This window comes from Daktulosphaira vitifoliae, unplaced genomic scaffold (assembly GCF_025091365.1).
Source record: "Daktulosphaira vitifoliae isolate Bord-2020 unplaced genomic scaffold, ASM2509136v1 Scaffold_3, whole genome shotgun sequence".
Classification (NCBI taxonomy): domain Eukaryota; kingdom Metazoa; phylum Arthropoda; class Insecta; order Hemiptera; family Phylloxeridae; genus Daktulosphaira; species Daktulosphaira vitifoliae.
The window spans coordinates 21,396,926-21,413,596 of NW_026099574.1; the positions used below are offsets into that span (position 1 = coordinate 21,396,926).

General features: G+C 26.0%; 4 protein-coding genes and 1 long non-coding RNA gene across 6 annotated transcripts; 2 read left to right on the plus strand and 3 right to left on the minus strand.

Annotated features, from left to right (window-relative positions):
• Window positions 1–2,318: 2,318 nt before the first annotated feature.
• Window positions 2,319–4,032, minus strand: LOC126901018 (probable 60S ribosomal protein L37-A). The gene is made up of 4 exons (XM_050677132.1): window positions 3,889–4,032; window positions 3,597–3,732; window positions 3,451–3,535; window positions 2,319–2,431 (listed from the first exon to the last, which is right to left on the minus strand). The coding sequence occupies exons 1-4, from the start codon at window positions 3,889–3,891 to the stop codon at window positions 2,380–2,382; spliced, it is 276 nt and encodes a 91-aa protein (XP_050533089.1). The 5' UTR covers window positions 3,892–4,032; the 3' UTR covers window positions 2,319–2,379.
• An 83-nt stretch (window positions 4,033–4,115) lies between these two features.
• LOC126900628 (uncharacterized) lies at window positions 4,116–6,817 on the plus strand. The gene is made up of 6 exons (XM_050676480.1): window positions 4,116–4,685; window positions 4,744–4,874; window positions 5,537–5,619; window positions 5,679–5,785; window positions 5,844–6,025; window positions 6,348–6,817. The coding sequence occupies exons 1-6, from the start codon at window positions 4,279–4,281 to the stop codon at window positions 6,548–6,550; spliced, it is 1,113 nt and encodes a 370-aa protein (XP_050532437.1). The 5' UTR covers window positions 4,116–4,278; the 3' UTR covers window positions 6,551–6,817.
• Window positions 6,818–7,189: 372 nt separating this feature from the next.
• On the minus strand, window positions 7,190–9,804 carry LOC126900627 (sorting nexin-30-like). 2 transcript variants are annotated; one of them, XM_050676477.1, is made up of 10 exons: window positions 9,696–9,804; window positions 9,422–9,526; window positions 9,223–9,357; window positions 9,058–9,168; window positions 8,829–8,993; window positions 8,573–8,768; window positions 7,857–8,020; window positions 7,661–7,795; window positions 7,342–7,590; window positions 7,190–7,286 (listed from the first exon to the last, which is right to left on the minus strand). In XM_050676477.1, the coding sequence occupies exons 2-10, from the start codon at window positions 9,515–9,517 to the stop codon at window positions 7,239–7,241; spliced, it is 1,299 nt and encodes a 432-aa protein (XP_050532434.1). In that variant the 5' UTR covers window positions 9,518–9,526; window positions 9,696–9,804; the 3' UTR covers window positions 7,190–7,238. The 2 variants fall into 2 exon arrangements, with proteins under 2 accessions (XP_050532434.1, XP_050532436.1); XM_050676479.1 differs by lacking the exon at window positions 9,696–9,804 and having other exon boundaries at window positions 7,670–7,795; window positions 9,422–9,668.
• A 34-nt stretch (window positions 9,805–9,838) lies between these two features.
• On the minus strand, window positions 9,839–13,258 carry LOC126900629 (uncharacterized). Its single transcript, XR_007702890.1, has 3 exons — window positions 13,145–13,258; window positions 12,133–12,345; window positions 9,839–9,910 (listed from the first exon to the last, which is right to left on the minus strand). It is a non-coding gene; the product is annotated as an uncharacterized LOC126900629 (long non-coding RNA).
• Window positions 12,203–16,580, plus strand: LOC126900626 (pancreatic triacylglycerol lipase-like). The gene is made up of 10 exons (XM_050676476.1): window positions 12,203–12,339; window positions 12,399–12,521; window positions 12,794–13,062; window positions 13,151–13,391; window positions 13,470–13,700; window positions 15,035–15,205; window positions 15,816–15,908; window positions 15,971–16,088; window positions 16,167–16,364; window positions 16,430–16,580. Exons 1-10 carry the CDS (start codon window positions 12,246–12,248, stop codon window positions 16,521–16,523), a joined length of 1,632 nt encoding a protein of 543 aa, XP_050532433.1. The 5' UTR covers window positions 12,203–12,245; the 3' UTR covers window positions 16,524–16,580.
• Window positions 16,581–16,671: the final 91 nt, after the last annotated feature.

The window sequence follows — 16,671 nt, forward strand, 5'->3', positions numbered from 1 at the left end:
GGTTTATTACGCAATAGATTGTTTTACGTTCAAAGAAAGCATACGTTAAATTATACTTGCTTTGTATTGTAGTCACAATAAATAATATTTGAAGTTGTGAGTTCGATAACAAACATTTTATTTTTCGTATAAAGCTGCTCAATAAAGAACTTAGAAATAAAATGATTATCTGTAATATTTTCGAAGGTATTTCGTGGGCATAAGGAATCACTCTGTATACAAATTTTATTTTTATATAAAATTTTCAAATCAATTAAATTGAGTCTTATTATAAATGTGACCAACGCATATTATGAATCTATAAAAATATACTATACATATTTAATTTTAATTTCGTACACATCAGACACACACAAAAAAAACGTATTAATTTATTGCCCTATGTTTTCAATTAGAATTTTTTATAGGAAGAATGAATTATGTAAACTGTAATATGTCATGAAAACGCTAATTCGCCGGAAAAATAGATGAATAATTTTTCTTCGAAACCTCCTTTTTTAATTTGTGATATAGTTATAAAATGTATGTATGTCTTAAATGTTCGAAAACGTGATGTATTTTAAATAACTTATTTAGATCGTGACAATAAAAAATCCAACATAATGTTTCTATGTTAAATATAAAATTAAAAAAATTAGTAATCAAGCTGGCACAGACGATAATCCAACCAAAAATATGCCAAGTTTAAATTATACAGTAAACTCTATCCCTAATCTTAAAAGGTAAAGTAATCAATTAGTCAACCCTTACATATTATTTGTATTAGTAAAATATAATAATATCTAAAAAAATTTATATCAATTAACTGCTTTAATTAATTTTATTTAATATTAAGAACCATTTATATGTAACCAGATTTAATTCTAAACAGATTTTATGTAAAAGACTTGTTTCCTAAGCCATAAGTGAACGTATAAAAGAATGAAGAATTGAATTTATGTAGTATACTTAGTTAAATTGCAATGTTATGAAATTAATTTTTGATTACAAATATATTTTAAATATTAGTTTAATGCGTTTTGATTTGTGCAGTTAAAATTCTAAAGTTGATGAATTAAGACCTACATTTTCTTAATGGGTATACTGAGTGTTTCAAATTATAATCTATTATCTACAACAATATAATTAATTAATACTTTAAGGCAATATATGTACGTACTACTATGAAGCATGTTTATAAATCTCAAATAGTCATGCGCAACGAATAAAGCAGCAACTCAAAAAATTCAACTTATAAATAGTATGAAATATTAGGATTTCGGTTTTACTTTCTTACTCTTATAAAAACATTCATCAAAATATCGTAGATTTGGTTTGAATCGAAATTAAACTATTTAAAAAATATAAAAACGTAGTGTAATCAGAGAAAAAATTTATTTTTGATCTCCTAAAAAGTATTAAAATACGAGAAACTACCTTATTCGCAGTGCATATTAAAATTATATTTACGCATTGAATTAGTAAAAAAATTTCATTGAAGACAATTTAAATGACTAATCTTGTATTTTTTCAAATTTAATTTATCCCTTTATATATTATATACATATTCCACTTCAATTTTTTTTTGCTTGGTGATTACTTTTAAGTATTTGGTTAGGACCCATAGCAATATATCTAAAATATTAAATTTTATTAATATATAGTGTTTATTTTTTTATTGATATAGTCAAAGAACGCAAGATTAATTTAAATCGTTTGTTTTTTATTATTTATCTTTAATAAAAAGATATTTTATTTATAATATGTCAAATTAGATATATTTTTTGTACAATTGTCAAAATTATTTTTATGGCTCATTAAAAATTTTATAATTACTCAATAAATTACATGTGTTACAATACTTATTGAGTATTCAGTAGCATGTTTATTATAGGCCGGTATCGTATTATTTATACTACAACAGTACATATATCAGTTTTTACAGGTTTACAATATGATCATATAATAATTTTGAATTAACCATGTTTTAATACAGGAAATGGCATTACTTTCATAATATACAATGAAACCAACAAATCTAACAAGAAATATATATGACAAAAATATTCAGAAACACTTATTTTGATTGTTGATAACAATCTCATTTTATCAATTTTTGAGATATGCAGTTTTGCAGTATAAGCAGCAAAATTGTAGTTAAGGATAAAATTAGTTCTAAGATTATCCTACTAAAAATTTTATATACAAGATAGTGCAAAAGTTTCATAGCCTTTTAAAAATCAATTATTTAATTTTAATTATTATAAGTCAATTTCTGTTCAGTTTGTAGCAACTCTAGGGTTATATGTACATGTGGTAATAATAAACATGATAAAACATTATTTACAAAGACATTTTTTTATTTTTTTTAATGGTTGTTTGACAAAACATTAAATAAGATTAACTCTGCCTATTTCTGGGTTTTGCTTGGGTGCCTTCACGGAATCCATTTCTGAAAAATAAAGAAATTAGAATTTAACTGTTGAGACAAGTGTTATAGTAAAATATGTTCATTTTACAATTTAATCTTAGAACATCATAATGCTGCATAATAGAAAAAGTTTTCAAGTTTGATTGAATTTTAAATGTCAAGAACTAAAAATATCATCTGAGCTTAAATTTAATTCACAGTGTTATTTGTCAGTATCATTATTGAGTTAATGTGTTTTTTTAAGTTGATGCTCAGAGAGGGCAAGTAATACCCATTTTAAATTTAGTCGTATTAGCGTATATTTATATTTTAGCATCATTGCACAACTAAAATTTTCTAATAAAAAAAAGTAGCTCATGAGATTTAACTAGCCAATAAACACTTATAGACATAAATGAAAAAAAATTTGATTACTTAATTACATTAAATATAATAATAATTATATTAAATATATTTTTTAGAGATTTTTTATAAAACTTTATTAAAAAAATTAATTTTAATGAAAGTCTGCCTTTGAGTTTCAATTATTATCATTTCAAGTATTTGATTTTTTTATATAGCTTCACTTTATAAGAAGAATTCAATGAAATAAGATACATTTATAGCACTTTGGAATGAATAAATCTTAAAGATATGCTCAGAGAGGGCAAGTAATACCCATTTTAAATACAGTCGTATTAGCGTATATTAATTTAATTAACATCAAAGCATACTTAAAATAATGAAAATCTAATATGATAATATTATATTCAGAGAGGGCAAGGAGTACCCATTTTAATAAGTCGTATTAGCGTATATTATTTATCATCATCATAATATAATACTATCAATTGAATTGTGCCACTTGTTAAATTAGCAACAAGTGATGTTTTTTATAACATAGACTTCAATTATTTTTAACAACAAAATTATAATCATAATTTTCCATTATAAAACTTAAGATTAAAATATTAGAGAGTTATTTATTTACAGACTGAAAAAGTTTCTCAAAATAAAATTTAATAAGCACTATAAAAATATTACATAGATAAATTATTTACCTAAATTTACGACGAACAATTTTCAAATGCCTCAAACGACCAGTTCCGGTAGTCTTCCTACGTTGAGCTTTAACACTCCAGTTGTCTATAAAAAAAAAACATATCAACATCGGTAAAGAGATATTTAAATCGAATTTTCTACATACAATGACGCAATTTTTTGCTTGGATATCCGCATTGAGCGCACTTAGACTTCTGAATGTGGTAAGACGACCTACCACAACGACGACACAATGTGTGAGTCTTGTTATGTCGCTTACCAAAACTTGACGTACCTTTCGTCTAAAAAAAAATAAAATCAATTACCAAGTTAAGAAAATAAATAAATCTTTTTTGTGTATAACGATCAGTTAATAAAAAAATCAGCTAAATAATCAATTTACATTAATTAAAAAGGATTAATTAAATAATTTCGGATAAAATTTAGAAATCACTTACCATTTTTCTTAGGATGAAATCCCAATACCCAAAATGAAAACAACACTCTCGTCAGTCAAATGGACGAGTTAACCTACAAAATGTATACACTCGTAGGTACTACAATAAAGATAAGAGAAGTGGAACTGTGAGTTTATGAAAAACATTCCAAAGAGTATATAAAATATAATAAATATAAAAATCTTATATTTTCATTTATAATCTCCCTGAATAACCGTTAAATAGTTTTAAATCAATTGTGATCTGTAAATACCCAATTTTATATTTTATTTAATAGCAAAATGTTTTAGAATAATTTTTTTTATTGTGTCATTATTAAGACTGATTTTTAGAACTTAAATCATTTTTTTAATTATTTGTTACATTTTAGATATTTCTCTGTATTATAATATGGCCATTTGCGAAGAAGTAGAATATATGGACGTGTCCTTCAACTCGGACAAAAATGAAACATCTATTAGAAAAATACTACACGTAAATCGTACACCTACCCCTCGTAAACCTAACCGTCATTGGAGTATGTCTACTGAATTATTACGTTCTCAATATGAAATAAATCATATATGTAAACCAAAAGTATATAATCCTTTCAATGAAAATCTAATGCAGCGACTGGGTGAAACAACAATCAGCCCTAATGTATTTGCTAAAGCTATTAGTCCTGGCCAAGAAAATGAATTTAAATGGAATATTGATGATGTATCCAAACTGAATCCTGTTCATATTGAAGATGAATGCATGGTAGAGGAACAAATTGATGATGAAACCGAATCGAAACTACAAGAAACTATTGACAAGTAATTGTGTTTCATAATGTGTAAAATTATATTTATTATTTATAAAAATAATTTTTAGATATTTTTATATGAAACATAAAATTCCTAGCCCATGGAACAATGAAATTATCAACTGGGAATCTAAACGAGACAATTCATCATCTACACCTATGTCAACCAAGAAAACTGAATTAACACGTTCACGTGAAAGTAATTTTAAAAATATCTTAACAATCTAAAATAATACAGTCTAATGATTAAATCACCTATTATTATAATTTGTATATTATTGCACATACATTATTTTAACCCCTTTAAATAATTAATTCTTCTGCTATTTGATTAGTAATATTATTTGGGTAAAGTTGTTTAATAAAACACATAAATTAAAAAATAATTTCTTATTCACCTGTTATAAATTACAAATCTTATATTTTTACAAGTAATTATACTATTTCATATATTCTTTACACATAATCTGAATATATAGAATTTCTATTGATTAGAAAAATAAAATAATATTAATATGCTAAGTATTATATTAATAGCATTTAATTGTACATAATACATTTCCTATAATTCTCGTATTACATGTATGCTTATATATCTTTAACATTTAATTTATAGCAACTAAAATTTTTCACAAGTTCATCTCAAAACTATACTGTCTTATTCTGTAACTTCATTAATCAATATGTGGATGTTTACTTCTCATATTATTTTATTTATATTCAGTGTAAATTACTGGTTCTGTAGTGTACTAATAGTATTATAATATATGGTTTAAGAAAAATTTTTCTTTGTGAATAATATCTATCATTTATTATATCTATTTTTAGTGTGATTAATCAGAACACTAAATTATGTTTTAGTTTCTACTCAAACTGATCTTAGTTTTCCTTCAATTTTACCTGATCACATTGAACAAATACTAAAGCCTTACTTTTTAAATTCGGTAAGATTTTAATATTTTTAAGCATATAAATTTAACTAATTGTGATACATGTTATGTAGACTCAAAACAAAGACTCTGAAGCAAGTTTTAATAAAGACACATCGACACTAAGGCGAAAATTATTTTTCCTAAATGACAATGATGACCCTATTTCTCCAGTAGAAATGTAATTTAATTATTATATTAAAATTAACAAAATTTTAAAGGCTTTTTAACTTCAATAGGAAAAGAAATCAACCAAATAGCCCTTTAATCAGTTGTTTTGTTAACTCTACTGAAACAAGAGGTCCTGTAATTGGCAATCACCTTGGTGTCCAAGAACTGCCATTAGACTGTCATGTACCTATAGATGTTTCACCAATAATAATTTCTAATGACAAAGAAAATACTCCGCCTAAAGATAAAAGTAATATAGTTTCAAGCAAACTTTACTTACTATGATTTTTGCAATGTTATCATTTTAAGTGTAAAAATAAAAATCCAGTGGTTTCTCTCATTAGACATTACTGTACCTTTTCTTTTTTTTATTATTTAATTTGAACTTCTATTATTTTAAATTGCTTCTTTCAACACATTAATGTGGTATTTATTTAATAAACTCATTTAAATTATTTATATCTCCCACTTCAAATTAAATATTTATTTTAAAAAGTAATTTAATATGGATGTAGTAATAGATACTATTAATAAAAATAAAATGGTGTCTCTATTTTTAATTTATTTCTTAGGTGGTGATTTTGTTTTTATGACACCAGTTTCAACATTATCAATGCCTAAAAGACGTCGAACTAATAAAATTAGTTTAACAATGGAAAATAGTTCGGAATCTGGTTATCAGACCTTAACAATGAGTCTTAAAGATATGTCCAGCATTACTTCATTTGGTCATAGTAGCAAAAATATTTTGTTCTCGGCATCGACACCAACATAAATATATTTAATAAAGTATAACTAGTACTCTATTTAATCATTTTTATTTACCTTTTATATAATAACTATTTTTACTTATTTACTCTTCAGACTATGCCTAAAAATATGTGTATTTGACCACCTTTTACACCATAAATTAAAAACTGTGATTTTTTTTTTTTAACTTATAATATAATTGTAATCTCATTGTTAAAAAAATTATTTTTTTTAGTGACAAATATTTTTGTCAATTTCCTACTGTATTTAATAATAAGTTTTTTACTGTTTTACTATTAGAACATACCTATTTATAATTTCTACCAGAGATTATCATCATTTGTTACAAAATGCACTTAAATTCACTGGTTATAAATAATGCAAAATAAATTTTTTTTATTGAAAAACAATGTTTCATTTTAAATATAACGATTTAATAAACAATCATATTCCATGATAAACAAACAATGATAAATTAGTTTCATAAAATAACAAAAGAAAAATGGAATGATGACATAAAACATGAGTAATATCATAAAAACAATAATGTGTATAAATATATAATCACACATAAATAACTGCCTTATTCTTAAAGGATATGTTTGATAGATATAAATCTTTATGTGAACCTACCCAATCAAATTTATCACAATATAAGAAAATATAACTTGTTAACTTATGAATTGAGTACTGAAAAATTTAAGCTCATAGTTTTATTCTGATGACATTCTTTTGAACACCAAGTCCCATGATGTTGTACACTAAAAAAATTATAAAACAATTATTAAAGAAAATATTTTCAAAGGAAATGCTTACGTGTTGATAATACTGTATATGGCTTTCAGCCAAAGTAGTTAACATTTTTTTGAAGTCTGCTTTTTTTTGATTTTTCCAAAACGCATATTCTTCCTTAAATACATTGCTACTAGCATCCAATTGCTCTTTATGAGCTTCAGAAATTGACACTAATTTTGGAATAATCTGAGTAATCTTCTCTATTTTTTCTTCCTTATTTGTCTCTGACTTAGTCCAAAAAGACATTAGTGACTTTTCATCACTGGCAACCTTTAATTAAAAATTATTATCATGGAAATCAATCCCATAAAAATTGTATAATAGAAATGTATATTTTTACATTGCATACTTTATCTTTATCAGCCTTTTTTTTTTCTAACTCCAGAACTGATTGCTCATACTGCAATTGTAAAGCATCTCTTTTGGTGAGTGTTTCTCGAACACATTCTATGTAGTTTACATAGTCTTTAAGTGGCTAAAGTAATAAAAGTATATAAATATACTCAATTATAAATTGTTATCTCAATGAATTTTACTTGTGCCCAGTCATTTTGAAAATTATTTATTAAATTTTGACGCAGAGCAGAACTATTAGCAGTGATTGTATGGCCAATACGAGATAATGCTACTGATATACTCTGTTCATTGGAAGACCATTCAATAAATGCTGCCCCTAATTGATGAGACTCCACACATAATTCTAAAATATTAACAAAAAATATTTTAGTTTGTATAAATAACAAAATATAATCTATTCTTATAAGAATACTGATTTTTTTTTTTAGTATTTTATTACACATAAACTTTTTTCAGTAAAAATGAATTAGCTACGATTTTAAATGTACAACAAAAGTTATAGTAAAAATATTAGTTAGCCTTGTCGTAGCATCATCTATGACACTAATGATACTAATAAAATGACTTGTAATGGAAAAACTTAAAAGATAAACAAACAAAAATTTTGAAGAACACGCAACTGTTCCGCAATATTTTAAATAATTTATATAGTTAAAATACAAAAAATTTATTATATTAATCAATTTTGGTGAAATTATTATGACCAAATTTATAATTTATAAACTTTTAATATAATATGTAAAAAAGACATGACCTAGGAGGTGTATACAGCTATCATTTTTTTTCTAATAACTTCTACAACATTTATACAATTTTAGCAGAGATATTGTTTGATTAATATTTTAACATCAGCTATATTTATATTAAATTTTAAATATAATCATTATTATCATACCTTTTCTTTCTTTATGAATTCTCTGAGCTACTTTTTCCAGCATTGTTAATTTTTCAGATAAACCTTGTAAATGATTTCTAATAGGATCAAATTCATAATCTATTTGTCTTGAACTGTATGAATTCGCTATAGTATTTAAACTGTTTGACATACGCCTTAACAAACTTGAACCACGTTTTTTATAAGCTGTAAACTCCTAAAAATTAAAAATATAAAAACTAATATGTACAATAAATTAAAAATATTATATGTATACTGTTGCATTAGCTGTTAAAAAAACACGTAAATGTCGATCTTCAGAAAAAATGGGATGGCACACTAATCGGGCCAAAAAACGTTCCAATAAATTCATACGACATGAAACAAATTCTTTTGAATATCGATCTAATTGACCAAGTATAGTATGTTTAGCAGGTAATGGCTGTAATCAAATATAAAATTTTAATTTCAAAGCAATCATACTAAACAAATGAAATTTTTATTACGGGAATAATACGATCTTGATATTCAACAGTCATATTTTGTCTCAACCATATAAAATCATTATACCTTCGTCGAATTACATATTCTTTATCTTGATAATCTGGATGATCCACCTACAAAAAGGAGGTCAGCTATATAATCGTAAATAAAATTATTTCAACATTTACCTTAGTAGTAACTCTATAGGTTATGTATGTTTCTAGTGGTTCAACTATTTTCTGAGGATTCTCAACTCTTACTTGAATATCATGTTTAAGTTCTAATTTATGGAATGAGTCATTTGTAAATGATGGATAATTTATCTAAAATTCAGTGTCATATAAATTAATATGTTTTTGTCAAACATTAACTTTAAGTCAATCATACAATAGGTGTATCATTCAGAGCAGTTGGAGACATTGAAGATACGCCTTTTTCTTCAACTGATACTTCCAATACAGCTGAATTTTGATCTTCCATCATTTTTTAAAACTAAAATAATTAAGTGACAAAGTAATTCTGATAAACATTTTAAAGTTGCTTTGCTAATTACGTTTAAATAGAAACTATAATTTATTCTTAAAAAAAAAAAAAAACAAAACTTTTAAGGAACCAATTGACACTTTAAGCAAAATAAATATAAAAAGATCGTTTAACTCACGAATGATATCAATTATATTTTACAACTGATATACGCTGGAGTATCAAATAACCTTGAAAACTTCACTTGATTATCATCACTAAAAGATAATGATGCTTGTCTTCGATTCGATTTTTTATTATCATTAATTTCTCATTGACCCCCNTCGATTCGATTTTTTATTATCATTAATTTCTCATTGACCGAGTCAATATTCATTGATAAATCGATTTACTCTATACAATTAACAAATAGTTAAGTACTCCTTAAATTGTTATTACTCTTTCAATATTTCAAATAATGTATGAACTAAATATTATCAAAATATTCAACAATAAATTGAACACAAATTAGATTAATTTATACTAACCTAATCTTAGATATTAATTAATAATTTAGTTTCCAACTATATTACGCAGATGCTCAATAAATACCCGCATACAATTTTTATTTATTTTTTATTGTAACCGCGCTAAAGATTTTTTAACATCAATTATACTTAATGAAAAAAATTAGTCATTCAATTATGCATTTGTTTCTTAAACATTTTTACTCCTACGTTAAAAGCAACATATGCGACACTTTGCTTATCCTTATTTAGTCGATTTAAAATATTGAATTTAAGTTCCTAGTATTACTTCTTCTCAACGACTATATTCTTTCATCTGTTATAAAATTATAAAATACCATTTTTGAAGAACGCAGTCTAATGTATATATTTTTTTACTTAACAAATAAATAGTACTTTTAAATTATGTTAATAGCAGCTTTATAGATGAATTTTAATTAAACCAAGTGAAAAAAAATGTCACACTAAAATCAATTTTTAAAATATGCAACTACACGAAATTATAGATGTCGACGTATATTTTTAGAGTACGAACTAACAAAATTTTGATACTGCGAAAGAAAAAGTACGTAAATAATTACATTAAAAATATGTTATAGAATTATGATACAGATTTTTCAAACTAATTTTTAATTAATGTAACATCAGCAAAACAATTTTTTTTCCGGGTTTCCATTTTCTTATAGTTTGGCACCTCACCATTTAACTTATAGAATTGATAAAGGAACACTGGTTATAACAGAATAGATAGTTATTTCGATACTTAGGATATTAAAAACATTCTATTAATATAGAATTTAACATTTATGATGATCAATTAACTATAAAGCATTTTTCAAGTTATCATTTTTTACCATTGAACGAATAAAAAAATTTCAGTCTTACTGAAAACATTTGACTAAATATAAAGATAAGTCCTATCAAATTTTCCATCCTAGTAAGATACAAAACTATTTTAGCTTCGATGCAAAGCTAAGAAGTTTTAACATATTTATATTATTTTTTGTAACTTTTGTATTCATAAAATATTAAATTCAGTAGCGTGATTGAAAAGTTTTTTTTTTAAATAGCATGAAAATTTCGTTTTTTTATTTATTTTGATGATCATATTAATGATCAATTTTGATTGTTATATAATAATAAAAATAATATATTGTTTTAACCATTTGTTTCAAATTACTTTTAATTATTTTAGTAAAAACAGTTGATTCAAACAATGACGAAATCAATATTAGCACCATCGTAGTAATTTCAAGTAAATTATGTATATTACAGTAATACTTTTTATATATTACCATAAAAAAAAATAGAAAAGACAAAACCATTTATAAAAGTAATTATGTTACATTGAAAAAAAGTCCTTCAGCATACATCCTACTATGTTTAAGTTTTTAAGGTTTAAGTATTTACACTGCACATACTTAAACCTACACTAACCTGACCATGATTGATCATAAAAGCCTTTATACATATTAAAGTATAATTCGAAACCGAATAAATTTATTAGAATGTTCTACACGCAATAGTGTATTTTGATAATCTTAATTTGCAATAGTAAAGGAATATTTAATGAAAGTCCTAAGACAATAAAAAATGTAGACTCCGTTTATTTATTTTTATGACTTTGTATTACTAAATCTACTGACAATTCATTCATCCTAAATCAGTCAAGCTTAATGGTAATGTGATTTGCAAGGATTCATTCTGGATTTCTTTTTGTCATTTTTGACAAATCATTTGTTTAGTGAAATTATTAAATTAGTTTTATATATTGATACAAAAATAATAAAAATATTTAGCACGCTTGGTATATTTTTATGTTAACTACAAAATTTGAGTTACTGTGTTTTAATTAAAAAATATTTTTACCAATACTTTATAAAAGACTATGGAGACGAGCAACATGTAACATCATTTATCTAACAATATGCACTGGTTAAATCGATTAATTATTCATAATTGAATAATAATTATAATAAGTATTGACAGCATGTAAATACATTTATGTATTAGCCTCTTACACAGTTTACCTTCAAATGTTCAGAGTGAAAGTAAGATAAACTCATACCTATAAAATCTAGGAACAACAATAATAATATAATGGCTTACACTGTTGTAGTATTATATAAGTTTGAGTCCTCTTAGCGATATAATTTTATCAGTGTTGTTTAAACGCAGTCATGTGAGATTCTGGTGTTCATACACATAACGCAAGACGCAACATGAGAGTACAAAATAAGAATGCAGCTGTCATTACAGTTGTTGTGGCTTGTGCGATTCTGGGCCATTTCAGTTCGACAGTTGCTGATTCGGAAGGTAATACTAAAACGAAATGCGAATAAATAAATATTATTGAAAATGTGAAAATGTTCTAGTCAACGACCGCCAGTTTTGGCCGTCAAATGTACTGGGCAAGCGGGTGATGCAGTTGGTCAGAGACCATTTATCTAGACGGCAAGAGCGAATAAAATCAAGACCCACCAAGCAGATATGTTACGGTAAGGACAATGTATTGAATAATTGTAAAATCGGTAACATCTATTTTTCGTCGTTAGTAGTATATTGTCAACATTTTTGTAAAAGTTCTTGTGCGGATTTCGTATAACGTCCAATAACCACTTAACTTTCAAAGAACGACATAATTTACCGGTTTAAAATTCAAGATATTTTATTATTCATCCGGTGCAAACAATGAAGACGTGACCATCATACTTAAAGCGCAATGTTTTTACGGTTTTATTCTCGTTTCTTTACGCTTGTTGTTTTTTAGACGCTGTTGGATGTTTCCCCGTACCACGATCAGCACATTCACCGATTGTAAAGTCGCCGCAGCCCCCGGATGCTGTAAACACCAAATTTTTACTTATAACCCGACAGAACCGCACGAATTACTCATTTGTAACATACGGAGATAACCATAGTTCTTTGAAGAATTCGAATTTCAGACCAGAATTGCCGACTAAAATTATAATACATGGTTACAAGGGCACTGGGCGGGATAAAGTGGCTTTACTTTTAGCAAACGCGCTGCTAGACTTGGTAATTCCAAACATGATAGTTGATTTAATATTGAACTTTTTATATCACTATTGTATAATTACTAATTATTAATTTCACACACATGTAGCAAGAATCAAATTTGATATTGGTAGATTGGGAAAAAGGTGCACGTGGTCCGTCATACGTGTTGGCAGCCGCTAATACCCAGCTAATTGGGCGCCAATTGGCTCTACTAATAACAGATATGGTGACTATGAACAGTGATCCAGAACGCATGCACATTATTGGTTTCAGCCTCGGGGCCCACGCAGCTGGTTTCGCCGGTAAATCTCTGAAACAAGACGGTATCACCATCGGTAGAATAACAGGTAGAATTACTATAAACATATAACTATGTAAAGGTATGAAGTTTTATTTTACTGTGCCATCAACAATGTTCAATTTAGGTCTAGATCCAGCTTCTCCGCTGTTTAGAGAGCTGCTATCTTCTTCGTTGTCATCGCTTAGTTCCAATGACGCCACATTCGTTGATGTCGTGCACACCGATGGTGCAAAGGTGTGGTCCGAAGGGTTAGGTTTATTTAATCCAATAGGCGACGTAGATTACTTCCCCAACGGTGGACTTGATCAACCCGGATGTGAGCAAGTTAGAGGATCGCTAATCGTGAGCCGGTTAGGTCAGTATTTAAATTGAACAATTCGCACGGAATGACAAATAAATTGATTATTTCTCTCATTACTATAATGTGCTGTTATGACATTATGGATTTATAAATAACTAGAGGTAGGAATTTTATTCTTTTTCATACTTTTGGGATTCTCGCAAAAAAAAAACGAGAGTTTGAAATCTTGACGAATTCTTAAGCGTTTAATTAAAAAAAAAACTTATATATTTGAGAATATTTTATTGTAAATTAATATTTTACATAAAAAAACCATATAAGAGAGTATATTGATTAATTTGTAAGAATTTCAATGTTTTTGATTAATAAATTATTACGCAGTACGAATTTTCTTTAAAAATAAAGTCATTTATACCAAATAATTTTTAACAATTATTTCAAGTTTATTTTATTTTATTCAAACTTACAGGTAATACTATTTTGGCAAGATACTCGTTTTCTCAGACACTTTTGAGAATTTTACATTTATATAATGAGAAAAAATATTAGGTTAAAAATACTATAATAATACATGATGAAATTTCTTTTACCCCTTCTGGGATACAGCTTAACTGGTGTATGTGCATTACTTCTAATCTAATCTTGTGTATTTAAAATACTGTAACAAATAAACGACTTATAGAATAAAGAAAATTGTTTGTAATCTTTTATTTTTTTTTATCATATTATAGAATTAAAAATAAGGGTTCTCATCCAAGAAAATTAGATTTTTTAACCCTGAAAGAATGAAAAAAAATGAATTATGTATTACTGTAGTTCTGTTAACCTAATTTTTTTTCTATTTGTAAAAATGAAATTTTCTCAATAGTTTCTAAAAAAATGAATGTCTTACCATATTTGGATTACACTGTACACCCAGAGAAAAACCTCGATCTATATAATAAATTCATTGTTCAATTTGATAAATATATCATTACTATTGAATCAATGATATATTTATCAATATGATATTTTTTTTTCTTGTCTTGAACAATAATTATTTATAAGAATAGTTATTTTGTTCGTATTAATAAAACATTATCATAAACCCTTGATAAAATTTCTCTTTCAATTTTGATTGAGGTTTTTCTTTGGGTGTATGTCTAGATAGAACCAACTTTTTTACTCCTTGAAATAAAAACAAAATTGAATTTAGTATCTTATTCACGTTTTTTATTATGTTTCTAGAAGTATGTTTTGAATTTAAGAAAATATTTTTTAATATAAGATTATTTTCAACTTTATGAGAGAATATTAGCATCATATTTTGGCTATTATTAAAGAATATTTTTCCGAATCTTCATAAATAACATTACTTAAATAATAATTATATTTATGTTTACATTTAGAGGGTACAATGAATTCGAGTGTTGTATGTAATCATTTAAGAGCATTGCAATTCTTTCTGGAAAGCCTAAAATCATTGACCGACCCAAATGCATGCCAATTTACTGCATTTCCATGTCCTGCTGGTTGGTCTGTCTTCCAAAAGGGTTCTTGCTTTCCCACTAATTGCACAGGTAATATTGTATTTTTCAAAGCTTTATATTAATGCTATACACTTTAAAAACTAGTTTTTGTCATAAAACTATAACCTAGTATTATTGTGTATTTTTTTTTTTTAAAGTATTACGGTTATATTACAATATATCTAAATGTTGTATATCATTTGTTTAACTTTCAGTGCTAACCATTGTCATTTTACTGTTACAATAGAAAGTTAAACACAGTAGCATAGTTAGAAGGGTCATGCCCTCCCTCACATTAACAACAATATTTATTTTTAAAATAAAGTGATGAGCAAAAACAAAAGATCCAAAATATAGAATTTTCTAGATTTTTTTATTATGGCCCTTATGAAATTCTGGTTACGTCACAGGTTAAACATAATAAATATTTAAAACGTACTATTTAAACAATAAGCAGAAGCTAAAAGAAGTTAAGATCTTATAGATTAAAGTAGAACTGTCCAATATTTATTGACTAATTTTGTATTTATAACTATTTTGTGATCAAATTACTTATGTATAACTCAGGAAAAAAACAAATATGTTATCAGTAAAATAAACCAAATGAAATGATTATAACTTGTATTATTTTATACTTCGTTCATTATATTGTATTATTTAGATTCCAATTGTGTAACAATGGGTTTTGCAGCATCTCAATCTAAACTCCGTGGACCATTATATTTGACAACTAGAGATTCGAGTCCATTTTGTGGTAAATAATACCTTACAATATATTTTATACATTTTAATTACATTTTAAGAATCTTTAAACAGGACGACAACTGAAAGCATCGGTATTTTTATCACCGAAAACCCCAAAACTTTGGGGATACTTACAAATGGCATTGGCTGACGGTCATAACAGTACAGCAAACTTTAAATTAAAAACCGAGTAATAACACATACATTTATTTATAAAGACAAAATTCTAATCAAAATTTTAATTTTTTTTTCATCTAATAATTAACAGGATTTCTGATCAGATCTCTGGCGGTTTGTTAGCCGAAGGTCTTTCCGTGTGCAGGTACGAAAAGCCAGCTCCCCAACAATTAAACGTAGAGTTAAGTTTTCAATCTTTGGCTTATCAGGCAGAAACCATCGGACCGGGCTCTACAAACGTCACAGTGTTTGTAGACCGTTTAACAGTATATGATACGGAAGGGAATGTGTATGAAATTTAAACATTACAAATAGGTTTTTTTAATAATATGTAAATAAGTTATTTTTTTACAGATGGTCCAATTGTGGCGATAATGTCTACTTGTCTCATGTACACGGAACAACAATATATGCAAAAACATTTATATTGTCGTTATTCGCATGCTAATCGTTGAAACGCAGTGCAATTTTATTTATATTATACTTTATAGTTGACTGAATACAATTAATGCATTTTTTTAAATAAAAATATTAAATAACAATACAAAATTACATAAGAATGAAAACGATGCAAAATCTTGTTTTGTAATAAATTG